Source organism: Tamandua tetradactyla, chromosome 25, assembly GCF_023851605.1.
Source record: "Tamandua tetradactyla isolate mTamTet1 chromosome 25, mTamTet1.pri, whole genome shotgun sequence".
In the NCBI taxonomy this organism is placed as follows: domain Eukaryota; kingdom Metazoa; phylum Chordata; class Mammalia; order Pilosa; family Myrmecophagidae; genus Tamandua; species Tamandua tetradactyla.
This window is the reverse complement of record NC_135351.1, coordinates 37,392,935-37,420,826: the sequence shown is the minus strand read 5'-3', so window position 1 is coordinate 37,420,826 and position 27,892 is coordinate 37,392,935. Positions and strand designations below refer to the sequence as shown.

Genomic DNA, 27,892 nt, shown 5'->3' with positions numbered 1-27,892 from the left:
CCCCGCCCCCACCCCCACGCCGCGCCCCCACGCCCACGCCCCACCCTCCCATCCACCCCGGCCTCGCCCGCCTTTCCCGGCTCCGCGCCACGGCCACGGCACCCCAGTCCCGCCCCCGATCACGTCCCGGACCACTCGTCCTAGTTCCGCCTCCCCAGGGCTCCGTGTCGCGTCCGATCACGTCCCCGCCCCCGGGCTCCGCGCCACGCCCACCCCGCCGTAGCCCCGCCTCCTCCGCAGGCTGTCTCCCCGTCCTCGCCCCGCCTTCCGCCCGGGTGCTGGTCGGGCGGCGGAAGTGACGCAGACCCAGGCCGCTGGGCAGCGCCGGGGACTCCCGCGGTGGTACGGGGACGACCCGCGGTCGGTCCGGCGCGACATGGCCGGCCTTGCCCACCTCCTGCTGTTCGTCCTCGCCGTGCAGGTGTGGAGCAGGCCCGAGATGGGCACCGTGGATCCGGAGCTGTCCTCGGGTACTGTTGCTCGCGGTGGGGGCGCGGCCGAGTGGGCCGGGCGGGGGCTGCTGCTGGGAAATCCCGCTCCCCGAGGACCCGGGGCGGCGGACCTTGCGCCCCATTTCCTAGACGGCCGCGGGCCTCGGGGGAAAGGAGACAGCCGGGGAGGCGACGCCGGTTTCAGCACTTAGCAGCCTCTCCGTCACTTAGCAGAGAAAAGACCCTTTCTCTGTTCTTTTCAGTTTGTTCCCAAAACAATAAGAAAACACGCCTGTCCATTTCTCCTGGTGATCATTTATACAGCTCTTGACTTAACTACTCAGTGCTTGGGGTGCTAAACCTAAATAATCACGAACCCCTTTTCCCGTCAATCTTGAGTGTCCCCGCGATGTCCATTTAGGGAGGCGGGACCTCCGTTTTTAGGGAGGTCTGAGTCCGAACCTCCTGTGTTATGGCTTCGGCCGTGAGCTGCTACTGGGGGGGCTCTGATCATTCCCAGCTCTCCTTTTTGCTTCATAAGTCGAGCAAACAGCCATTGTTTGGGGTCAGATATTGAGTCAGTTCCTGGGAATAAAAACATGGTGATTACTCAGTTTTTGCTCTCAAGGATGATGATTGTAACAGCCAGCAGTTATTAGATGCCAGGCCCTGTCTTAAGTGCTTTACACATGTCCATTTCACAACAGCCCTATGAAGTAGGCACTAATGGTTATCTCCATTTATGGATGAGAAATTGAGTACAAGGAGGTCACTGCAATTCAGGTACCTAACAGTTTGGCTCCAGAGTCCAGGTTATTAGTCATTCTGCAGACTGCCATCAGCTAGGGCAAGCTGGTCGTCTCCTGTTGATGTGAGCTTGGACTTAGGCCTTGCCTGCTTGAAAGCAAGGAATGGGTGCCTGGCTGTGTCCAACAGTCAGGGAAAACTTCTTAAGGAAGTAATCTCATAGTGGGGTCCGGAGGTACAGAGAGATATGGGTTTTGCAGAGGTAGAGATTGGTGGACTGGAAAGTGTTTTATTGCAGAATGTGTGTGTGAGGATGCAAGATAAGACAGCAGAGGGGGGCAGTTAAGTGCCTGTCATGAGCAACAGCTAGCAATGAAGACAAAGCTTTGCTAGGTTCGGCAAAAAGAATCATTTATTGGCTTGCAGAACTGAAGCAAGGGTTGATCTGAAAGGCAGAGACCAGCTAGGACCAGGAACTCATAAACTGCCAGAACTATTTCTTGTTTCTAATGCCCTAGTCATTGCCACCTGTCCTGGCTTGGCAGGAATCATGGATGCTGATAACTTCTGGTTTTGACATCTTGCATCAAAATCCCAGGGGAACGTTCTAAATTACCCAGCTTAGTTCTGAAGCCAGCTTTTGTGGAAAGGCATTATTGCAGAAGGTGGGGCTGGGGATTTCCCAGAAGCTGTGGGATGGTGTTCTGGAAAGACATGCAGGTACTGAGCTGACAAAATGATATTGCTGCTATGCCTTGCTGAAGCCAGTGGGCAGCCATTGGATGGTTGTAAGAAGGGAAATGGTTTTATGCAGGATTGGGTGGTGCCATTTAGAAAGACCCTTCATAGGGGGTAGACTCAAAGGAGGTTGGGAGGGAGTCGATGAGAAGTGGCAGTTTAAATGGAGAAGGGAGGCCCCACATTTTGAGAGCGAGTAAGTGAGAAATCAGACAGCAGCCCCTAAGACAGCAGACAAGAAGAGAAGGCTGCAGGATTCCAGGGGTTTTAACCCCACCCTAACCCCCCACCCCACCCCCAGGGAACTAGTATAGAGAGGGAACATAGACCTGAGAGATTTTAGGTGTCCTCACATGAGCCCTAAAGATTGTGAAACTATCTTTGTCTGAAGGTTCCTGGAGATAATAGAAGGAAGTAGAAAATGGACATGGCCCATTAATTTCACAAAGTGATGGATGCATGAGTCCTTTCAAAGCCTAAAATATTGAAATCTTGCCATTAAAAACTTAAAAACACTTGAAATATCATGTGCAAAACTTTTCATTGTGTCCTTCTTCAGCATAAATCTGGGGGATACTGCTACTTGCTAAGAAAACAGTTGGAGAGCATTAAGAATAGCCATTTTGTCAGCATTATAAAAACTGTTCAGAAAGTAGATTGTGATCATAAGTAAAATCTGAAAAAATAGAGAAGCTTTGACTTGATGCTTTTCACTTAGTCTGGATTTCTCAGCATTCTGCAGTGCAAAAGATGCCCTGGTGAAAATACACACGGTCTGGCATCTTTCACGTGGGGAAGGTGTTGGGTTGTTCCTCTGAGAATTATTCTTTCAGAAAAGGGTCCAGATGCTTTCATTTGGAGCATTTGTTTTAGAATTGGAGTGTCAGATGACTTAGAAGCTACAAAAACGATTTAATTCCTGGCCCCTTCATCCTTATATATATTTTTTTCGTTGTTCACTCTGTCCTCCCAGTGGAAGATGCGTCACCAGATGGTCATGTGATGTCCACCAAGTCTCCTGGTGTACTCATCTTGGTGCTCTCACTGTTCTGTGGAAATCATTGCCGCAAAGGCCCAGATGCTGTCAGCATCATGCGGTGGGGCCAGGTGGCAGCCCTTGCCCCTGCACAGCACCCCTCACACAGAGGCTGTGATCGGGGTGTCTGTAGTCATTCCTCCCTTACCACCTGACCTTCACCAGCAGTTGTTGCAGGAGTCTGACTGCTTGTTTTTGGTCCGTTGTGACAGTCCCATGGTCTCTGCAAAGGGCGCTGCTGCTTCATCAACATTGCTGGTCTTTGCCCCTGCAGAGGAGTCTTGGCTTGTGTCTGGAGGCTTAGCAGCTTTCCCAGGAGACAGGGGGTTCTAAACAGGTCTCCTCCTGCCCCCACCCCGCATCTTTTATTATTATTATTTTTGCATTATAATCATAGTGTTATGAAAACTGATTTTCCTCTCCTGTGTTTGGTTTTGATAAATCCTCAGGTGCTAGTTCTGGAGGGATTCAAGGAAGCAAATCTTAAGGTAGCTAAGATTTACTCTGGGTAGAGTGCAGACATAATGCACCAAAGGTTCCGAATCCATTTCCAAAAGCCTCCTGAGTTATAGAACACCATTTATCTGAGCGTTTTCTAAAGATGGGAAAATCTAAAAGATTATTTTATTTCATTGGCTACTCTGGTAGGGTTTTTCTTTAAACTCCATATGTAATACTCTTTCTACATATATTTTAATTTATACAATGTCAGTTTATCACAATTAGAATTTCGTCTTAAGTCTTGATTTAACCTAAATCTGTAACAATTAAATTTCAGGTTTTAAAATTCTAAAACTTAGTGAGAAAACTACTCACTTCTATTGTCATGTGATTTTGGCAAAGACAACAAAGGCAGATGTCTAATAACCACATTGTTTCGCTTCTGGTGGCATTAAAACCACAGGTTCCATCCTTTGGTATAAATATTCAAAAGTTTCTCCTTTAATCTAGTAGTAATTTCTAGCTACTGAAATCTCTTCCTCTTACCATTTGTCTGTCTTGATTGCTTTGAAAGCTTTGAGTTAGGCTCTTGTTCTAGGCTAATCCTGTTAGGCTTTTACTTAAATTATGGGAAACATAGCTTGATTCACATTAAAAACTGATGTCATAATGCATGAATCTACTGCTGTTTGTGGTTTGATAACATAAAATTCAGTAACTCCTCCTAAATAAAAATATACTTAATTAGGTATTCTGGTATATAGATTGATTGATTTTGTTATACCTTTTCCTCAAATACAGGAATTTTAGATTGAATGTATGCAGTTTTCAAGTCATTCCTACTGGGAGACACTGTAAAGAGGGACTTAAAAGGGAGTGAGTAATGAGTGGTCATCGGGAACTGGAGAAGTACAGTTCCGTGCTGTGTTGTGGCAGAAAGCTAAGGAACTCTCTCCCCGTGGAGACTGTGGGGAAGAGGACCCCAGGCCTGCTGCACTGCATGCCTTAGCTAAGGAGGTGTCCAAGCAAAGCGCTGAAGGTATCAGCTGCTTCTTCGTGCCGCTTTTAGTAAAATGCGGAAGCAGAGAGATTAATGGAGGGAAGGACTGTTAAACAGGGGAAACCAGGACTTGATGCTCTGAAAATTCTCAGCCTCTCCAGATGGCAAAAGATGCCAGAATTAAGAAATATCTTTTGAGGAAAGTCCAGAGTCATTATGTGCTTGCTTAGCATCAAGTACCTTTTTAAATCTGGTTACAGAATTACATTTATACGTGTGGTTATTATTTGGTATTAATGTTGAATTGAGCCCTGGGGAAAAGTGGCTTTTATTTCTGTCAAAACTCAGGGAACACCTGTGGATTGTGAACTGTTTGAGATGGGGTTGTTTAAAAGGTTAAAGTGAAAACATTGCATAGAGGAAGGAATCTTCTGCAGGCAGTGTCCATGCACCCTACTGCGTGTGGCCAGCCTCCTCTGCCCACAGAGAAGAGCCAGGGCTGAGTCTGCAAGATCGGTGCTTTCTGGCTCAACTGCAAGGAAGTTGCTTAGAGAACCAAAGATGATAGATAGCAGCAGCCACCTGCAGACTCAGGAAGCATAAGGAGAAAGATGGTAGGGGCCCGGTCACTGCAGAAAGGGTGAGTCAGTAGTGCCAAGGGTTAGAATCTGTGAGACGCCGACCCATCTTCATCATCTCAACCTTTTGCTGCAAACTGTTACATGACTTTGGTAAATAATATGGAAGTTCGATGTGGCGGTGACCAAAGCTATTCTTGAGGGCAGGCAGGGGGTAGCCATGAAATATGTTGGTTTACTATAATGTATCCTGTAATTAAATTTGTTTTTTTCTCTTGTGGGATAAAATAGTTAAAATTAGGAACATATAAAGCTGGGTTTCTCAGCCTCAGCATTATTGGCATTTGGGGTCCTCTGATTCTCTGTTATGAGGAATTGTGCTGGACATTGTCCCTGGCCTCTGCCCACCAGATGCCAAGACTGCCACCCCCAATTGTGAGAACCAAAAGTATCTCCAGACATTGTTACATGTGCCCTGGGGAACAAAATTGCCCACTGTTGAGAACCAGTGACATATGGAAAAAATAGTAAGAAAAAGAAAATGTCTCTCGAGTTTCATTTTTAAACATATATGATTTACATAAATTCCTCTTGTTCCAGATGTTCTCCTTTGAAAAGATAATGTGTTCAACACTTGAAAATTAAAGCAATGTACAGATTTAACTTAACTGTGAAAACTTTTCCTTTGGAAATAAATCTCGTAGTAAACACTTGTGACAGAGCACGTCTCTTAAGTATATGAAATCAATGCCTCGTTTCACAGGAGAGGAAATTTGATGAACTGTTTAGCAGCAGAGCCAGATGCATTTCTCAGTGTCCAACCTAGGCAGTGCTTTTCTCGTTAGCACCATCCACTGGGTGTCCACCCAGGATCAATGGGACACTTGAAAGGCACCGAACTCTGGCTCTCTCAGGGTTTTTGAGGATGATTGTCAATCATGTTTGGAAGTCCCCGCTCTGGCCATGTTGCTGTTCATTTGTTTAATTGTATAAGTTAATCATATTTAGTGGAGTTTTTCAGCGAGGTAGGATTGAATGAATAACCTTGAATTTTGCATCATATCGCTAACTCTGTCTATACCTCATGTCCAATCATAAATGTATATATAATACTATCCTGGATATATTATATATATGTATATATTCAACTTGATAGCTTTTTACCCAGAGTCGGGGAAAAGGCGGTTCCTTTTAATAAGTAGGTGATAACCTTGGCTTTGGTGTAGTATCTGATGAGAAGCTGTTTTTTAAATGACTTCTGCCTATTTGCTTCTGTGACTCTTTTCAAATCTTAGCAGCAGTTTCTTAAATGGTTTAAAAGAGCAACAGCAAGAAGTGTTGGGTGTATTCTGGTAATAGCCCTGCTTGGTGGCGCTAGGACGGCAGGTTCCTCTCTGCGCCCCTGATACCACGTTGGTGCCTCTCCCTGTGCTGTCTGGGTCATAGTACTGGGTGTAGGATTAAGAAGGCAGGTGGTGTTTTAGAGTGAAATCAGCCAGTCCTGCTGTAGCCAGCTCTTTGGGCATTGAATAGAAAATGGTAGCAAATATTGAAAATACCAGGGACTAAATAAATCAGGGAAGTGCATTTATTTACCAAGACTACTAAATCATTGAGAATTTGTTGCCTCAGGCCTGCATGTTTGCATTTTTCTTAGATCAAAGTGATGTCTCAGGGTGTTTAAATCAGGTTCTTCTATACATTTTTCAGTGAAATTAATTTTCAAAGCTCTACTTTTAATTTAAATAATCATTATCTATTCTGGTGCATTCTACTTTGTTTCCAAATATATGTATTTGGCTAACATGGAGTCTTAAAATAAGTCTCTCTAATGTTAATATTAATTTCTCACTGTGGCTTTTTGAATCTCCTCCAGTGCCTGTACCGTCTAATGTTAGGATCGAGGCCTATAACATGAGCCCTGTGCTGTACTGGGAGTACCCGATCATGCTGCAGAGTCCTGCGTTCACTGTACAGGTAAAGAGCTACAGGTGAGTGTGACTGCGGCACCCTTTCATCCTCTTTTTGTCTCTATCCTCACACATTCTCTCACTCCCAGTGCCCCGCTTCCAGCATCCTATCTTTCCACATGGCAATACTTCCTGAACTGCTTGCAGTCTTCCAGATATGCTAAGGGTGCAGCTTAGGCCTTTCCAGAATCGTTCCTGCCTCTTAGCTCTTCCTCCTGTCAGCACTCATGTGGAGAAGGAACACGTGCTTCTGTGATTTTTAAGGCATGATGAAAAGAACGTAATAACGTCATCATACTTCCTGTATAGTGCAATGTGTTTTCAGTAGAAAGATCACGATTTTGAGATTTTCTTTGACAAGTTTTAGTCTTTCTAATGTGTTTGATTCAATAATTAACAGTAGTCTTTGTAATGGAATCTAGAATTATTTAAAAAGTAGATTTTCAAAAATTAGAGATGGAGTGTGTTAGATATTAGATATGGTTTTTATGTTTTGAATTGAGCCTGTTTATTGTAATTTGTAATACTCCTAAGCAAAGAGTTATGCTTCCCTCTTTGTCTAGCTTCTCCGTCCTATTCTTACTCAGTTCTTTCTAGCAGCTCCATGCTATGAATGAAATGCAAAGCACAGGTAGGGATAGGTCAAGTTTATATGTTAACCCTGAAAGTTACCTTTGTGTTTTCTTATCCCTCCTTGTTTTAGGAATGCGGTATGGATTGATGCCTGTGTCAATATATCTCTTCATTACTGTAATATTTTTTCTCACATGTATGATCCATCAGCCTCTCTTTGGGCCAGAGTTAAAGCTAGGCTTGGGCAGAAAGTATCTGCCTATGCAGAATCAAAAGAATTTATTGTATGCCAACAAGGTGAGTAGAACATACAAACATGTAAATTTTAAGTTAGAAAATACTTATCCATGTATTATATATATATATGTATATATCCTATGTATATATATTTACTTTAATTAGCAATTGCTGAAAATTAGCAAAATGTCTAAGTAACATGTGGAGGAATTTTGAGAGTCGATGTCTCCTCTTTCTTCCCTGCCCCACAAAATTGGGCTTAGAGGCAGCCGTTGCCTAATTCCCCTAAACTGTTCCATTTCTACTGAAATGAAAATGGATCCAGTACCATCCGGTGTACTTGGTACCACCCTCTCCCCACCATCTTCTCTGCAGTTTCCTTATAAGTTACGTTCATTGAGGACTGGCTACTGACTCTCATTTTTCCTCTCTACTTGAAGTTCTCTCGATAGCTGGAGAAATTTTCTTTTTATATATTTTTTGCATGTTATTACTTTTTATTTATAAGCATTGTATACCCACCAAGTCAGAACTTCCCCTTCCCCTGTCCTCTGGCAACCTTTAATCTATTTTCTAGCTCTTCAAATTTCTATTTATAAATGTCTCTTATACGTGACCTCCTATAACAGTCACCTTTATGTGCCTTGCTTATTCTCTGAGCGTAATGTTTTCAAGATTCTTCTTTGTTGTATCATGTCTCAGGACTTCATTCCTTCTTATAGCCAAACCATATTCCATTGTATTTACCTCATTTTGTTTATCCATTCATTTCTTGATGGATACTTTGGTTGTTTCCACCTTTTAACTATTGTGAATAATGCTGCTATGAACAGTAGTGTACAAGTACCTGTTTGAGACCCTGTTTTTATTATTTTTATTTTCTTTGGGTATATACCTAGAAATGGATTTTCTGGGTCATATGGCACTTCTGTATTTAACTTTTTGAGGAACCTCCATACTGCGTTCCGTGGTGGCTACACCATTTCCATTGTTATCAACAGTAAACTAGAGTTCCAGTTTCTCTGCATCCTTTCCAACACTTCTTTTCTTTTTTTTTTTTTTAATAGTAGCCGTTCTTGTGGGTGTGAAGTGGTATCTCATTGTAGTTTTGATTTACATTTTCCTAATGACTAATGATGTTGAGCATCTTTTCATAGGCTTATTGGCCATTCATATATACTCTTTGGAAGAATGTCTTCCAAAGGATGTCAGGTCCTTTGCTCATTTTTTAATTGGGTCATTTGTGATTTTGTTGTTGCATTGTAGAAGTTCTTTATGTATTCTGGATATTAAGTCCTTATAGTGTGTATGTTTTGTAGCTATTTTCCCTTGTTTTATAAGTTGTCTTTTCACTTTCTTGCTAATGTCCTTGGATGGTCTTTGATGAGGTTGAGTTCATCTGTTGTTTCTTTTGTTTCTTGTGTTTTGGTTGTCATATCTTAGAATTCATTGCCAAATCCCAGGTTATAAAGATTTGCCAGTCCTTATGCCTGTAACAGTGTTTTGGTTACTGTAGTTTAGGCGTACAATTTGAAATCAGAAAGTGTGAGTCTTCCAACTCTGTTCTTTTTCAAAATTGTTTTGGCTATTTGGCGCCCCTTGTAGTTCCATGTGAATTTGAGGATCACCTTTTCCACATCTGCAAAAAAGGCTGCCTGGATTTTGGTAGTGATGGCATTGAATTTGTAGATTACTTTGATAGTATTGACATCTTCATATTGTTCTCCAAACCATGAAGCATTTATTGATTTCTTTTGGCACTTTTTTTAGTTGTCAGTAAACTTGTCTTTTATGTCCTGGGCTAAATTTGTCCCTTGGTGTTTTATTCCTTTAGATACTATTGTAAATCAAATTGTTTTCTTAATTTCCTTTTGCTGGTATATAGAAACACAATTGATCTTGTTTACCCTGCCACTTTGCTAAATAGGCTTTCAGTCTTTTACTATTAAGTATAATGATAACTGTGGGTTTTCGTAAATGACCTTTATCATGCTGAGAAAGTTTCCTTCTGTTTTCAATGTTCAATGTGTTTTTGTCAAGAAAGAATTCTGGATTTTATCAGTTGCCTTTTCTGTATCCATTGAAAAAGTGATACGATTTTTTTCCTTCTTTTTATTCATGTGGTGTATTATATTGATTTCATGTGTTGAACCACCCTTGTGTTTCTAGGAGAAATCTAACTTGGGTTATGGTGTATAATCTTTTTAATATACTGTTGGATTCAATTTGCTAGTATGTACTTTTAAGGATTTTTGCATCTGTATTCACAAGGAAAGTTTGTGATTTTACTTTCTTGTGGTGTCTTTAAAAGGCTTTGGTATCAGGGTAGTGCTGGCCTCAGAGAATGAATTAGGAGGCATTCCCTCCTCTTGAGACTCCTCTTGAAGTCTTTGGAAGCGTTTGGGGATTGGCATTCATTTTTCTTTAAATGTTTGTAAGAATTTACCCTTGAAGCCATCTGGTCCTGGCCTTTTCTTTGATGGAATGCGTTTTAATATCAGTGTAATAACATTAGACATTTTCAGGATCTCCTAATGTCTCCAACCCAGTGATCCTCAGCTCTTCGCTCTTCCAGCACCCACGCCATAGAAGTTTCTGTGCCAATTCCTGTGTTTGTCCCTGACATCCCCCTCGCCCCAGGTTGCTCTCATACCCTCACTCCTGGGGGAAAGAAACCTATAGTCATTTGGCTTTTGCCTTGTCTTCCAGGCCTTCAATACCTTGCCACCTCACTTCCCTCTCTTCCCTACTCAGCTTCCATGCTGTGTCGCTTCAGGTACGGCCTTGGGTGAAGGCATCTGACTTCACTCTCCTGCCTCGCTTCTCCTGCCTTTCGGATTGTACCTACTTGGCCTCTGCCAAAGGCCCATTCTCTCGTCACCCTGTTTTTATTCCCTAGAGTCCACATCTTTATCATCTACTAACCACTCCATCTGTATGTCAGGTAGTTGATTTTTCCACATGGATTTATCAAGGACCTGCTGTGTGCTAGAAAGTGTGCTAGGCCTCAAGGATACTTTGGTGAATAAACCAACCTGCCTGGCACGAAATAGATGTTGAATGGATAAATGATTCTCCAAAAAAATCTCAGACATCAAAGGCACATTATATGCACCTGTCAAATGGATGAATATCTAGTTCTGATTTGCGCAGTAAAAACTCATTGGCTAACTGTCCGGACACCCATAAGTGCTGGAGGTACAAAGCATTTTGACGAGGGTTTCAAAGGGAATTGAGTGCCTTTTCTGAAACATTCAGAACCCAATTTTCTTATCCACAGAAGCAAAGATAAAGGAATAAATAATTAATAGAGCTTGATAGAGATTCTGTTATATCAAGGATTTTTACCAAGTGTTCTAAGTTTGTAAGCTGCTGGAATGCAATACAGAATGGCTTTTAAAAAGGGGAATTAATTAAGTTATAAGTTTATAGTCTAAGGCCGTGAAAATGCCCATATTAAGGCAAGGCTATGAAAATGTCCAAATTAAGGCCCCAGCAGGAGATTACCTTCACTCAAGAAAGGCCAGTGAGGTTCAGGATTTCTCTCTCAGCTGGAAGGGTACATGGTGAAGTCTGCTAGCTTTCTCTCCCAACTTCTTCTTTCATGAAGCTCCCTGGGGGTGTTTGCCTTCTTCACCTCTGAAGGTCTCTGGCTGTGTGGACTCTGTAGCTTTTTCCAAAATGGTTCCTTCTTAAAGGGCTCCAATAAACAACCCCACTTTGAATGGGTATAGATACATCTCCATGGAAACCATCTCATCAGAAGTTACCACCCACAATTAGTTGGGCCACATCTCCATGGAAACAATCAAGAAGCTCCCACCCAGCAATATTGAATGAGGATTAAAGAACTTGGCTTTTCTGGGGTACATAACAGATTCAAACCAACAATCAAGGTTTGTGGCCAAGAGCTTTTCCTTTAGGATTAGAAATGAAATTAAACTGCTAAGGAGGAATTTAGGATAAATAAATATTCTTGTCTGAGATTTTTAAAATATTACTTAGTTAAGGACGCTTAAAATATCTACTTGTCTCTGCTTGACATAAACAATGGCAGAGAAGAGTGGGTTGGTTGATTTTGAAATGCATCATAAAGGCCCAAGACCAGTGCTAATTATACTGTTTTGTTTTCTGTTGTTTTTATTAGGGAAAGTTGGACCACCTCGACTAGATGTCAGAAAGAAGGAAGACCACATCATTGTTGACATAGCTCACCCTTTATTTAGTACAAATAATGAAGTGACTAAAGACATTTATGATTATGAATATAATGATTGCTACACATTCATCTATGACGTATATGTGAGGATTAATGGAAGTGAAGTATGTGCTTCAATTTCATCGTTTTCAAAATGGAAATTATATTGTAGATAGCATAAGTTGTTTCTATATGTAGTGTAATGCAAAGACAATATTTTATGGATCTCCAGGCCACATTCATGGATCATAGATTTGGATAAGAAACAAGGAGGAGGTACAGGCTGCTGAGGGGACTTGGTGTGGAGTCATTGCTGTGTTGATGCGGGGAGTCCAGTTAAGTCTTTCCCAGGCCTCTTAGCCTCAGGGCCCTGACCGAGCATTTAGAACTGTCTACCTTTATTTCTCTATGTGGGCAGTGTTAACCTTTTCATCCTCATCGGTGGTGATGTAAGATAAAATGAAACTTTAATTTGATTCATGATCTTTGAAAGAAAAAGATAACAGTACTACTGTGGGATTTTTCTTTTTTATTTTGTTTTACATTTTTAGTTTCTTTATTAATTGTATTACATGTTTATTTCTTTACAGGTGCATTTAGACAATTTATGCTTTGTGGGGGCAGTAATATTTCAAAGTGATTATGTTTTATTAAATGAAATAATCAACTGTACAGCCCAGTTGGTCTGGCTATGGCATTCTCACAGTATATCTTTTAGTGGTTCATTTATAATAGACTTCCACGTTTTTCCATTGCTTTCCTCACCATTAATGGTGAAAATTTGTTGTGCAAAATTGGTAACATCTTTATGCCTGCCATCCTTAGCAGTTAGAGTAGTATATCCCTTCATTAGATTGTGTGCACAATCCTAGCTCACTGTTTTGCCTTTTGCCAAATAATTTACTTGTTAAAAAGTAATTTTCATTTGTAATTGGGAACTATTTCCTGTTTCCCATGTCTTCTTCATGCTTTTTTTACTTCTACTTGTTGAAGGAAGCCCCTTCATCTTTCCTGATGTACTTTAAAACAAGTTGTCATGTCCTCCCCCATCAGGTTTTTAGTCTTTGTGTATTTAGGAAAACATTCCCTGTGCATGGTTGCCCCAGTACCATGCTTTTTTGGGTTTCCTTCTCCTTTTCAGACCGTGTTGTCCATCATCCCCTCTGCCTACTTTTCCCTCTGAACCTGTCACGTTGTGTCGCGTCTGTGTGTCCAGCTTGGTCTTAGCCCAGATTCACCTTCCTCTCCTCGCTCTCCATCCGCCCCTTGTGCCGCCTGCAGTCATCGTGCTTTGTTCTCAGGGCACCCAGCCCTCTCTCAGGGCACCCAGCCCTCTCTCACCCCGCCTGCTCTCCCAAGCTCCGGGTCCACAGGCCCTGTCTTATCTTGGAGCTTTTGCCACCTCAGTGTCTGTGAAGGCGTGGCAAACAGCATGACCAAAATTCATTCATTTATTCATATAGTAAATATGTATTGAGTCTCTGTTATGTGCCAGGCACTGTTCTGGGTTCTTGGAGTAAATGAGTGAGTAAAACACAGGAAGAACCCTGTTCCTGTGGACCACATGCTAGAGTGGGGAGCAGACATCATGCAGTGAAGTGCACTAAGAGTGCTGTGGATTTCGTAGTCTATGAAGAGGAAATATGTGCTATGGAAAAATAAGAAGAGCATGGGAATAAGGGACACTTGTGGTGGGTGACAGTTTTATAGAGCGAGGTCATTGAATAGGGGACATTTGAGCAGAGATGAGGAGGAAGCAAGGAGGAAGTTCCAAACATTCCAGGAAAGGGCAGTGCCAAACCCCGACAATGGCAGCCTGCCTGGAAAAGGGGAGGATGTGCAATCAGAATGGGGCAGAGTGGAGTCGGGTGGGATAACTGAGGGCCCTCAGCCACCGTCAGAACTTGGGCTCTACTCAAAGTAAAATGAAAGAATGGGGTTTGATCAGAGGAGTGATATTGTCTGAATGTGTTTCAAAAGAACTGGGCTACCTGCTGGGTTGAGAATAGATTGTGGGGGCCAAGGCCAGAGGCAGGAAGCTTAGGTGGGAAGCTGTGGCAGTAATCCCAGCCAGAGGGGATGGGGACTCCAAGCAGAGTGAGAGCTGGAAGGTGAGGAGAAGAGGTCAGCCTTGGGGTTGGCTTTGATGGTAGATCAGCAGGAGTTGCTGCTGGAGGCCAGTGGAGCATGAGGGAGAGATGAGCCTGGCGTGCTTCTAGATGCCTGAGCAGCTAGCGGGGACAGTTACTCCATTAACTGACAAGGGAGGCTGCTGGCTCAGGAGGTAGCCAAGTGGAGGCAAGTAGACAGTTGCTAGACACCGGGACATAAAGTTGGCAGTCATTCGCCTTGGTGATATTTTTAAAGCCATGAGACAAGCTGAAGTCCCCAAGGGTATGAGTATAGACTGGAGAGAATGGAGGCCTGAGCTGTGTCTTATTACACCATCCTCCACCCACCCACCCACACACCCACACACACCTGCTGCTTTGCTTTATTTTCTGTCGCAGTTACCATCTACTTAGTCACCCACATCTGAAACCCAGACTCATCCTAGATTCCTCCTTGGCCATATCTTCTACACCCTGCCTCATAAAATTTTCCCAAACTATCATCTTGTCGACTCCATTTCCACCACCAGGGCATTTAATCAGGCCTGGGTATTTGATTTTCTGGCCCCCAGTCTTGCTCACTTCCAGTTCAGTGATACCTAAAGTCTTGGAGCTGTTACTGGCCAGCAGTGAGGCAAGAAGCTTCTACCAGAATGTAAATCAACGGTGCTACTTCCCTCGTGGAGGAAGTCTTTGCAGCAAAAGAAAACAAAATCATAAAATGTCAGCTGGTCTAAACCTCATGCCGAGCAGTACAGGCACTTGACATTCTGGCACTGGAGGGCAGACCCCCTTTAGATTAGCATTGCTCTCCCCGTCCCATTTGTCTTAAATGTTTATAACGCGTTTACTGTGTGCCTCCCAGGTGCCAAGGGTAGAGAGCAGTGAATGATGGAGAGAGGACTTGGGTGATAAGTAAGGTGGGGAAAACTCAGCAGGCCAGGGGGGTGGGCAGTGGGTTCCAAGTGGTTGGAGTACATGTTTTAATTAGGGTGGCCTGAGCAGGCCTCGCTGAGAAGGTGTGGGAGGCCAGCAAGGCCACTGTGGGTCTCCTGGTGCGTGGTAGGGACTTGACTGGCTGATGAGATGGAGCAGATTTAAGCTGAAAAGTGGCATGATCTGTTTTAGATTTTAAAATGTCACCCTGGCTGCTAACAGAGTTGTCTTGCTAAAGTTCAGACCTTCCCCTATTACTCCACTGCTTGAAACTCTTTCACACCCCCACGGGAAACAGAATAATACCTGACCTCCCCTGTGGTGTGTAAGGCCCTCGTGTTTCAACCCCCTGTGTCCTCTCTAGCCACCTGTTCCTCATTCCTTCCAGCCCACTTTTTATCCGTGCCTTGGTGCCTGTGCGTTCTGTGCTCTCTGCAGGCACCTGCTCTCTCACGGGAGGCCCGTCTCCGCCTTTTCTAGCATCACCTCCCCTTTGGATGCTCTTCTGACACCCCAGACAATTTCCTTTTCCGTCGTCTGGCTTCCCAGTCCCAGGAGCGTGCCTCTTCCAGAGTCCTGACTTCGTGATGTTCCCGTCTGAGCTCTCCCACCCTCCCTTGCCAGGAATCCCAGGCCAGGCAGCACCAGCCTGCCCTGCGCCCTCGTTAGAGCCTCGCCCTGGGGGAGATGGAATGGCTGGCACTTCAGGCGCCACCGCCCACTCTGGCTGGGAAAGGTGTGGCCCTGCAGCCTTGTATACTGCCTTCATGCTTCTTAGCAGGTGTTTTCTCTCTCACCAGCGGAGTTTCTAGCACTGTAGGTATGGGGCAAAGGAACATGTGTTGGTCTAACACCTAACTTTGATTTCAAAGCTGTAGCAGCCTTTTTTGTCATGCATGTTTAACATCCATCATAAACATGTCTGCAGGTATTTGACAGGGGTGAGTCTGGCGATTAAAAGGGGTCGTGCATTTTTGTTGTTTTTCTTACACAGGTGAAGAAGGAGAAGGGAGTTGACTGCAGCGAGATTCCCTGCCAGCTGAGCATCCCAGTGACCTCCCTGAATTCCGAGTACTGTGTCTCAGCAGAAGGCATCTCAGACCAGTGGTATGTGAGAACTGAAAAGTCGGAGGAACACTGCATTACCATTTCCGATAGCAGCACAGATGGTAAGTTCTTGCCATTTTTTCCTTTACTCTTGTAATTCCAAACGTAGAGGGGGTTAACTAAAAGAGGGTAACTAAAAAAAAGACAGATTCATGTGTAATTCCTTTCTCTTTTAAAAATATTCAGTACTGTCCCTAAAAATATTCACTAGTTCCGTCCCTCAGAGAAATTCAAAATTAAAAATAAGACAGTTCCTTGGGCATTAAAAGAAGATACAAAACAACCAACTTGGAAAGCCATATAACCTTTTGACCCAGGAAAGAGAAAAATAAAGCAAACACATTAACCCATGTACCTCAGGGTCCACATTTCAGAGTTGCACACAGTAATGTAGGACGTGAATGTGTTACTTCAGCATGGCATGATGCTGTATATCCATTAAAATACTCTTTATAGAGACCATAAATTTAAAACCTGAAACTATGTAACATGAAAACTGGACAAGGTCTAGTAATTAAAATACAGACATAAATACAAATGAGTTTCCATAATTGATTATGGGCCACTTTCCTACCATTTAAAAATAATTCTTAACTTTATTTCATCGTCTTTTCTTTGCATGTGTGTATGGATGCATCTAAAGGAAATTCAAACTGGCATTTTCAAGGGGCAGTTATCTTTTAAAAGTTTGGGTTTTTCTTTGCAGTTATAAAAAATTCAATCCGAATTTTAGGTAATTTGTAAAATATAAAAAGCCAAAAGAAGACAAAAGTTTCTGTAGTTTTCCCATTCAAAAAAATACCTCATTGCTCGCAGTTTGGTGTTTTTTCCCATCTTCTTTTTTTCCCTTTTCCTTTTTCTATATGTTTACTGCTTTAAGTACTTATTATCAATATTATTCCATTTTATTTCATATACTTCATTAATATTTTTAACATCTAGAATTCTGTTCTATTTCAATTAATGTTCCGTAAGTTTTGAGCTTTTAGGATTATTTATATATTTTCACTTACAAATCATGCTTTGATGACTATCTTTGTATATATTTTTTGCTTAAAATAACAGTTTGGTTTAGACTATTTTTCCTAGGTTAAAAATGTATAAAATTTTAAGACGCAGATAGCTGGGTTTTTTTTTTTTTTTTTTTGTATGCCTATGGCGGGGGTTACATTTCATTCTTTTTCCGTGCAAGTATCCCCTTATTACAACACCATTTGTTGAATTTTTGTTTGTTTGGTTTTTCATTTGTTTGTTTACTTCTTTGTTTGGGAAGTGCATGGACTGAGAATCGAATTAACCCGGGTTTCCCACAGGGCAGGCAAGAGTTTTACCACTGAACTACCTGTATACCTCCAAGTTTGAAGGATGAAAGTGTAGGCTAAAAAGTCAGAAAACTTTTAGCCTGTTATATAAAGGTTTCACATTTAAAAAGAAAGCAGTGCCTATTCTCCCAGTTTTCATGATGCTATTTTGAAAAATCTTGTTTAGTACACAAAATGTGACAACGCAAATGCCCCAGATAGATTTAAAAAAAAAAAAAAGCCAGATATCACGACCACAGGGTGGCGCCCTGCGGCTCACTTGCAGAAATCCTGGCTTGCCTGAAGTCACGAATTCCAAGTACTGTGTTTCAGCAGAAGGCGTCTCAGACATGTGGTTTGTAGAACTGGAAAGTTGGAAGAACGCTGTATTTCCATTGCTGATAGCATGAGAACTGCACTTCTTCAGCGAGTGGAACCTCTAACACAGTTTAGTGGTATTAGTTATGATTATTTTACCTTTTACTGTTGCTGTTGTTTAAAATATTTTTTTACATTCTGTAACAGGTATGAAACAGACATTCATGAAGTAGTAACTTCCAGAGTTATATTCCAAAGCAGGAACTTTGGAATTAGAGATAATAAAATCCCATGAAGAAGGGCGAATATCACCACAAAACACAATGCCATTAGTGTGAAAGAGAGACTGAGAAATACTGAAGGCTGTGCTGAGGAAGTAAAAGGCAGCATTAAAGCAAATGCACAATAGCGATTATAGCTGTACTCTGGAACAAATCTTCCCTATTTTATATTATTTGTTACCTGGCTAGCATTCAAGGGAACGTCATTCCTTTGCAGCTGTGTGTATGTGTGTACATTTGTATATTTTTAAGTATTTGCAATCTCGTAATAAATAAAATATAACAAGATTATGGGGAGTGGGGCTAAATTATTTTAAGAGTTATGAAGCCTGCTTGAATTTATCTCCAAAGACAATATATTTTAAAAATTCTTCCTTTGCATTTTTTAACAGCAGGAAAAGCATAACTCTGGAAGCCCCCTAAATCAGGTCATGGCAGTATCGGGTCAGGGAGGTTAGAATTGCAGAGCTGCATAGAATCATACTGATGTCTAGGGCAGATAGACATTTTTTACTCAGGTTGTCTGCTGTTTCACTGATTTTTAAAACTTTGACCTCATTAATTACCTATTCTGTAAATCTAAGAGTAATGCTAAGTTTTTATAATTATTTGATAGCTATGACAGTATTCCATCTTAATTCTGATCTGTGATTTTTCCCTTTTTTTTTAGATTCTTTCTGGATTCCAGTTGGTTCTGCTTTGTTGCTCTTTCTGGTACTTATCCTGATACTCATAGGTTGCCAGGTTAAGAGGAATCTGTTTAAGAGAGAAAGCATCCCATTGCCCAAATCCTTGGTAACTTGATTTAAATATTTTTCTTTAATTATAGACACTAAAATGTTAATTTGAACCTTTTGCCAATTGCTTAAATTTTGTTTATAAAGTAGAATGATATACAGCAAAAATCACTTAATCCACCACACATCCAGAAACCACACTCTTAACTATACTCCAGGCTCTTTTTTTTTTTTTTAACTTTTTTTACATGTATACAAAGCAAAGAAATAAAAAAGCAATAGTTGTCAAAGCACTTTTCAACAAGTGGTTACATACAAGACAGATGCCAGAGTTTGTCATGGGCTACCATATATATGATCCTCTCGCACTTTTTCTTCTAGCTATTCCAGAATATAAGAGGCTAGAGGGCTTAAATATTTTTTTTATCATCACAATTGACTTTTTTTCCTTCTTTTTTTGTGAAAATACACACCAGCCTCTTTTGTATGCATGGGGTAAAAGTGCAGACAGCTTCCGGTCTGGTGAAAGAGGAGGATAAGGGCACAAGGGGTGTTTAGTGAGATAAGTACACAGCTAAAGACTCATACACATGCCAGTGAGCACCTTGGCCAGCCCTGGGTCTGGGGCTTAGAAAAGGCTCTGCCAGCAGTGAGGGTGCCTCAGCAATGCTGCGAGGCAGGTGGGAGAGTGTCCAGGTATAGGGGACAGCATGTGCTAAGGCCCTTGGTCCAGACAGCTTGGCTTCTGAAGGTCTGCAAACACAGAAACACTTCAGTGTGGTTGGAGTATAGAAAGAAAGATGGCAGGGAAAGAGATGAAACTGGTAGTTTGACATTTTAAGGTCTAACATTTAGAAGCTTTTGCATGTTGAAAAGAACAGCTAAAGGTAACAGAATCATAATTATGTGAATCAAATATGACAGAGAAAGAGAAATCATACCTGTTATGTGCAAAGGGCATGTTTAAATTCATTATAAAAATGCTACCTTTAAGCACAGAAGATAAGACCTATCATCAGTTAGTTGGCAATTTACACTATGAATTGAAATATTACAGCAGCCTTACAGCCTGCCCTCTTACACCTGTAACCTGAATAGCCAATAGCACGAGTAGTAATGGACCTGGTAGAAGCTGGTGCAAAGTACCTTAGCTGTGCAGGAAGAGCCAGAGCACGCCAGGCCCTTTGATTTGGTAATTCCATCCTTCAGAATTCATTTCGTAAATAAAAAGGTGTATGAATACATTCACTTCAACATGCTCTGCAACAGTAAAAATTGGAAGCACTTTTAGCATCCATTATTAATGAAATTATTCAGTCATCAGCCTAAAGAAATAATATGAGCTGCTGAAAATGATCTTGATGAAGGCAAATAGTGAAACTGTTGTACTGTGCATATGTGTGGAAGGTAATGTACAGAAAGCTATATATGTATGTGGGTGAGATACTGGGTGACATTTTGCTTTTTGGGCATGGGCAGGCTCTGGGAATCGAACCCGGGTCTCCAGCATGGCAGGCGAGAACTCTGCCACTGAGCAGAATTGCGCCACCCTGGGCGACGTTTTAAAAGCTCTAAAACTTTTTTTTCATTTTAACAAAGTATCTTTTCCATGAAAAACAAAGAAAGAAAAGGCAACCTCGTGATTCTGTTTCAATGTTATATGAAATATGCCACTTGATCTTGTATTTTATGATCCATTAACCTTAAGACTCCTTTTTTGGAGACTAGGTACTTAGGCCTGATCATTTATTATTTTCTCATAAATAATTTCTCTCCCCTTAGCTGTCTGTGTTCAAACATGCCACGTCAGAGGCAAAACCTGAGTCAAAACAGCTATCGTCCATCACTTCCTACCAACCGATTGTCTCGGTAAGTGAGACGGGAGAGCAGTTGTCTCCTGTGGCAGTTGCAGGCACAGTTGCAGAAGACAGTCTGGGAAAAGGAGACCAGAGAGAAGAGTGTGCTCGCGGTGCAGACGTGGCCATGACCGAAGAAACAGTGATCACCGTGGTCCCTGGTAGCCCTCTGACCCCAGAAAGGAAAAAGAATTCTTTCTATTCAAGTAGCAGTCACTCCGACCCCTGCAGCAGCGCCCTGAACTCATATCACTCCAGGAACGGTTCTGACAGTGGCCTTGTGGCCTCGGATGGCTTCTTAACTGACTCAGAATTTCCCCTGACTGATAAAGTGGAACTGGAGACAGAAGGACAGGACTCTCTCGTGCTGAGAGGCCCTGCTACCTCTTTTGGTTATGATAAACCCCATGTGCTGGTGGATCTGCTAGTGGATGGCGCTGGTAAAGAGTCCTTGATTGGCTATAGACTTCCAGCTGATTCCAAAGACTGTTCATAAACTCAGCCAAGATGCGCCAACGTTGAAGGATCTGATCTCATAGAAAGATCAGGCTTTCAGAAATTGTGTCTTAGTTGTTATTAACCAGATGGAGTATCTTGGTTTATATAAAAGTGTAAAGAGCCTGTTTAGAACTATCCTGTTTAATATGGAAACAGCAAAACCCAAATACCTGTATCACACAGAGCTCACCATCTGACTGGTGCCAAGCATGCCCTCTGTCTTGGGTTGCAGGAGTCGTGAGTGCTCTCCACAGCCCTGTGCCTGTGAAGCTAGCTGGTACCCTGGTCCCTTCTAGCTACTTGAAGACATACAATGGATTTTTTGCTTTTCTGTGGCTGGGGGGTATGTTGGTTGTTTGTGGGAGTTTTTGTATGTAGTGTTTTTAATGTTTAATTTCAGAAGAAATCAACGCTTTTTTTAAAAACTAACCCAAACTAATAAAATTATGTTATGTAAATAAAAGCATGTATATATTTTTAATGTAATATTACATTTCTAGATTTTTAAATAAAGTGGTTTTTTAAAACTAAATTTTATATTCATTTATTCAAGCACTTAGGCAGTCTTTCATAGTTAACCAGACCTGGAAATCGAACCCGCGTCTCCAGCATGGCAGGTGAGAATTCTGCTACTGAATTCTTTGTTTTTTATCTGTTTGCTTGTTTCCATGCCTTAATGCTATAAAATTATTTTCTGATTGCTTTTAATCTTGATAACAATCCTAAAAATAAACTAATCTTTAAAGGTGGTCCTTTTATACCTGTGTTTAGATATTTAGCACACAGAACCACACAGAGTGGTTTGTGAAGAAAAACAGATTTTAGGGTGGAGTGCACGGTCCTTGGAGCCCTTAAAGGTGGCAAGCAGCCTTATGGATGAGAAGTGTGTGGTGCTAGAGAAGCAAACTAAGAGTTAATGTCTGGATTATATAAGGAATTCTTGGAACTTGCTAAGAATATAGAAATCAAGACCATATAATCAATGAGCAAAAACTTAAAAGTACATTTTACAGAGTCAGTTAGTAGCAGATAAACCGAGGACAATATATCGGTTCATTTGAAAGTGCAAGTTAAGATGAGATACTGTTTTTTTCTGTTAGTGAAAAAAAAGCAGTAACTACTGGTTAGATGGCAGTGAAATGGTATACTCACATTGTCTGGAAGCAAAAGTGCCTATTGCGAATTGCCTTTCAATCCCGTACACTGGTGTACAGCATTTTCTAGGGGTTACCGGCAGTCCTTGGCATTTCCTAGCTTATAGCTGCATCACTCCAACCTCTGCCTTCATCACAAGGCCCTTCTTTTCTGTCTCAATAAGGACACCAGTCATTGAATTGAGGGGCCACCCCTACTGCAGTATGACCTTGTCCTCACTTGATTATATCAGCAAAGACCCTATTTCCGAAGGTCAGAATTCCCAGGTATCAGAGTGAGTAGCTCAATGTATCATTTTGGGACATACATTTCAACCCACAACATAATTTTCCCCTGATAAATTAGCCAATTGTCCCAATACCATTTACTAAATAGTCCAATTTTGTTGTGACTTTGAATGTCATGTTTCTAGATGCCAAATTCTCAGTAAATCTGGGACTGTTTTCATTGTTCTGCCTTCTCCTGTGTCAGTACCACACTTTTATTTCTTACAGCTTGATACTGGAATATATTTTAACTTGAGTCCCCCTTAATGCTTTCTGTCAATGCTCATTGTTCACAGTTAGGGTTGGAGCTAGGGGTTCTTTGAGGTGAACTGCAGGAGTTTTTGCCAAGTGTTCACCCCAATTTGAACTCCTTTTGGAACCTGTATTGGCATTGCATTGACTCTACACAACGTATGAGAATAACTAACATTTTCCAAAATTGAATATTATTCAAGAATGGAGAATTTCTCTATTCAAGTCTATGCCCCTCATTAAAGTTTTATACTTGATACATATTTGAGCATTTCTTACTAAATTTATTCCTTGATATTTTATGTTTGTGTTGCTGATAGGAATGTAATCTTGCATTAAGGTTTCTAAATGGCTGTCTATAAGAAAGCAGTTGTTGCATATTATTTTTGCATCCAAGCAACATCTAAACTTTTCTTTTTCCTGTGAGGTTTTCAGCTGGTCACATGGGTTTCCCAGTATACAACTTTATTGTCTACAAATAAATATAATCTTGCCTTTTCCCTGTCAATATCATACTTTAAATTTTATCCCCTTGTCTTCAACTTCGATGAATTCATATCAGCTAAATCGACAAAAAGCTGGAAGCCAGGGGTAACTTACTGAGCCTCATGGGAGTTGGATTCAATTCTCTCTGCCTTTTGGCCCTAAAGATCAATATTGCCACGTGTGTTAACCAATAACAGCTTCTTAAACTTAATTTTCCTCTAAATTATTACTGGTTACTAGGAACTCTTAGTATGGAAAAATCATCTCATGCCAAGTTAGATTGTCATATTTGAGATGCCAGTTCTTAGGCCTGCCCAGAATAGAGATGGATGACTTAGACAATCCTCAGCTGTGTGCACGGTGATCAGAGAGCATCAGCACCGACTTGCCACCCACCTCTATACTATGCAGCGTGGACATTTTTGGCCACTTTGTCCCAGAGTTACTCATCATGAATGAGGGCATGAATGAGTCAAAGAACAAATATATGATACTGATATGGCAGTCATTGAGCTGTTTTCAAATGCCCTATCTTGTTTCATCTTCATTGCCCCCCACGGTCCCCACTTAATATGCAGGCCCCATGACTTGGCAGGTTAAGCCTCTTGCCCAGTAAGGGGGTGAATGAGGATTCAGCCTCCCAGCTCTTTGCCGCCATCCTTGGTGGTGATCCCCATGTTTGGTGATAGAGAAGCATGAGAGTGCAGAATGTTTCCTGGGCTGCTAAGCTGTGTTAAGAGACTCTCCAAGTAGAAACATTTTAGGAATATTTCAAAACTAAAGGGGAAGGGGTGAGGGCCTCAGGAGAGAAGGGAAGAGAAAGCCAGAGGAGCCGTGTCTGCCGATGCAGAGATGGTAACAGGGTCGCTGGTTGCATCGTTTCCCATGAAAGAGCAATGCTTAGGTTTGGGGGGTACCTAGACGCCCTCCAGAGAGCTCTGCAACCTGAGAGCTGAGGAGTCCATGGCAACTAACATTTCTGGAGCTTGTAGTGATGCTAGGCACACTGCCACTCACCGACTCCATCACCTTCCCAGAGAGCCCGCCTTTAGTAGGTGAGAAGAGTAGGGCTTGGAGAGGAAGAGGACTGCCACCTCATCCCACGCTAGTCGGGGCAGAGCCATGGCTTCCAAAGGAGGTAGGTGACCAGCCAACTGCCCAGCGAGATGCTCAAGGAAGGAGAGAAAAGCTAAGGCACCAGGGAATGCAGGTGGCCTAGCCCTTCTCTCCTGCTGGGAGGGTGGTGATGGGGTGGACCCAAAGGTCAGGGGTGGGGCACTGACCCACCAGGGCTGGGGAATGAGACCCTCAGCATTAAAGTCCTCAAAGACAGGCCTGTTTCACATGGAGCTGCCACCTAAGAAATCCATTCCTTGAATAGGTAGATATTTACTCCTACTAGGATATTTACTTGTATCAGGGTATTTGTTCCTGTAAGGCTAATTACTCCTACTAGGATTTTTCTCCTTCTGGGATATTCTGGGAGATAGTAGGCCAGGCACTGTGCTGAGGCCCAGAGAGACGACCTCTCAATATAATGTGCTGAGGCAAAAAGAAGCTAATAACTTGAAGCTAATAAAAAGAAGCTAATAACTTGCCCAAACTAGGGTTCAGTCTTGAGCTTGGGACTTCAGAGCCCACGCTCGTACCCACCTCTCTACATGTGTTAGGGTTGGGGACCTGGCCGGAGCTTGGTTCTTCGTAGGAGCTGAATAGATATCTACTGACGCAAAGAATTGATGTCGAGAATGGGGGTGGGTGCAGGAGAGTGAGCCAAGAGGACAACAACAATCGATGTTTTAGGCCTGAGCTCCACCATGTATTGATTTTTTCCTCACATTTTAAGTATACACAAGGATATTTCCTTTAGTTTAGTTCTTTTCTCTTTGATTTCACACTCTCCGCTGCCCTCAGAGCTCAGCAGCACTGCCAGCCCAGGCAGGGCTCACCCCAGGGAGTGTAACCACCTACAGGCAGAAGATAAAGGGCTTGGCATGAACAGACCCTGCCTGGACCCATCCCAACAGCAGGCTCAGAGCTCCAGTCCATGGGCACAACCCGGCCACTGCAATCATGACTCCTGGATTCCCTCTGCTTGTACCCCTAACTGCCTGTACCTCATGCCTCAACCCCAACCCTCCACCCCCCCGTTAAACACTCTCTTCTGGCCCCAGGGTCTGGTCTGGTCCCCTCAGCCACTCCAGGGCTTGGCAGTTCCCACAGCCAGGATGATGATGTGCTTCTCAACTGGATGCCTGGTCCCCCTGTCCCACTCATCCCTGCCCCTGCCCAGGTGTCTATTCAAGTCATTTGCCCATTTTTAAATTGAGTTGTCTTTTTTTAATTGTTGTTGCATTGTAAAACTTCTTTATATATACTGGATATTAAGCCCTTACCCAATATATGACTTGCAACCATTTTCTCCCATCCTGAGGTTCTCTTTTCCCTTTCTTGGTAATGACCTTGGATGCACAAAATTTTAAATTTTGATGAGTTATCTGCTTCTTTTGTTGCTCTCACTTTTGGTGTCATATCTAAGAATCCATTGCAAATCCCAGGTCATGATTTTCCCCTAAGTGTTTTATATTTTAGCTCTTATATTTAGGTCCTTGGTCCGTTTTGCTTTAATTTTTATATATGGTGTGAGGTAGGAGGCCAACTTCATTCTTTTGCATATGGATTTCCAGTTTTCCCAACACCATTTGTTGAAGAGACTCTTCTTTCCACATTGCACGGGCTTAGTACCCTTGTCAAAGCTATGTTTGCCATAGCTATATGGGTCGGTTTCTGTACTTTCAATTCTGTATCATCAGTCTATATCTCTATTATTATGCCAGCACAATAAGATTTTGACTACTATAGCTTTATAGTACAGTTTTAAATTGGTAAGTGTGTGTCCTCCAATTTTGTTCTTCTTTGGCTATTCAGAGCCAGATGAATTCATCTGAAGCCAGCTTCAGATGAATTTGAGGATTGGTTTTCTACTTCTGCAAAAAGTCTGCTGGGATTTTGTAGGGATTGCATTGAATTTATAGATCACTTTGGGTAATATTGACATCTTAACAAGATTAAGTTTTCCAATCCATGAACATGGGATGTCTTTCCATTTATTTAGGTATCCTTTAATTTCTTTTGACAGTGTTTTGTAGTTTTCAGTTTTTATATCCTTGATTACATTTATTGTTAGATATTTTATTCTTTTAGATGTTATAGAAAATGGAATTATTTTCTTCATTTCCTCTTCAGATTGCTCATTGCTAGTGTTTAGAAACACAAATGATATTTGCATGTTCATCTTGTATGTTGCCACTTCACTGGACTCTTTCCTTAGCTCTAGTAGCTTTCTTGTGACTCCTTTAGATTTTCTATATATGAGATCATGTTATCCACAAAGAGATAGTTCTACTTCCCCCTTTCCAGTTTGGAATAACTGTTATTTCGTTTTCTTGCCTAATTTCTCTGGTTACCTTTTTATTTTTAAAAAATACTTACATCCTTGCCCTGCACTAGTTGAAAAATTCAGTGAGTTGATTTTACTTTAAAAATTCTACCTAGATTGTGCCATATTATAGAGTTATTCATTTTCTATTATTTCAACTTTCCTCTTATTGAGCTAGTATGGAACTGAACATAACTCCCTCTCTGGACCTGGGATAATTCCTCTTTTTCTACTCATCAGGATTCCTCTTAAAGCCTGCCTGCTTGGGAAGTGCTAGGATGGCCTTAACACCTGCCCTGGGGACTGTGTGTTTCTCCCAGTAGATGCAAGGGCAAGTGGGATAAGGAAATCATTCTCTCAAGCCTCTACTGCAGGCACATGCTTGGCAATGGTTCTTATTGTCTACTGGTTACCTGGTGCCCACTATCTCATATTATACATTTTTTTTTCCAAATGAGGAAACTGGACCATGGGAAAGTTAGAGGATGTTATTCAGGTAAATGAGAAATCAAAGAGTTGTACATTGGGACTACAACATAGTAGGAACTTAGAATGCAAATAATACATTGAGGATGGGAGGCTGGGGACTTATGGAGCTAGGAGATGATAAGAAGAGGGTTGGTAGTGGTTGTCAGGAGGAAAGGGGCAGAGGGGCTGGGATCAGTGCAGCTTAGAGGCCTAGGGGATCAGCTAAGACTGCCATGGGAGCCAGAGCCTCAGCTGGAGACCATGCTTGGCTGAGTGGGGATGTGAGTAGGGAGAAGGTAAGAGCCCTCCATGCTGTTGAGATGAACACCCTACTTCTAGGGAAGGCAGGGTGTTTAAATGAGCTCAATTAGAGTCCAAAGATCCCAGAAACCAAACAAACTTACTGAGTATTCTCAGTTGGCATGGACATTTGAAGCAAATGGGAAATGGCATCCCACTGGCCTTTCAGTACCAGCATATGGACCCCATGGTGAGTAGAGGAAACTCAAAGACGTGTCTTGTGATGTTTCAAATTCAGGTTTCACCTGTCTCCAAAGTCTAGGCTTTGCCCACTGTGGATTGATGTCTTTAATATCATATATCAAAAAAGGGATTAAGGTTGAAAGGTTTGAATGAGATGGAGATAGAACCAGAGCTGGGCACAGGCAGTGGATGCATCCCACCCAGAGCCAAAGATGGCAGTGAATGCACACTCCACATAGCGGGTGTGGC

At 42.1% G+C, this 27,892-nt stretch overlaps 1 protein-coding gene across 2 annotated transcripts; it reads left to right on the top strand.

Annotated features, from left to right (window-relative positions):
- The first annotated feature begins 290 nt into the window (after positions 1 to 290).
- On the top strand, positions 291 to 21,626 carry IFNGR1 (interferon gamma receptor 1). Of its 2 annotated transcripts, none has more exons than XM_077144124.1 (7): positions 291 to 470; positions 6,848 to 6,962; positions 7,645 to 7,811; positions 11,899 to 12,074; positions 15,991 to 16,165; positions 18,674 to 18,798; positions 20,523 to 21,626. In XM_077144124.1, exons 1-7 carry the CDS (start codon positions 377 to 379, stop codon positions 21,090 to 21,092), a joined length of 1,422 nt encoding a protein of 473 aa, XP_077000239.1. In that variant the 5' UTR covers positions 291 to 376; the 3' UTR covers positions 21,093 to 21,626. The 2 variants fall into 2 exon arrangements, with proteins under 2 accessions (XP_077000239.1, XP_077000240.1); XM_077144125.1 differs by having other exon boundaries at positions 297 to 421.
- Positions 21,627 to 27,892: the final 6,266 nt, after the last annotated feature.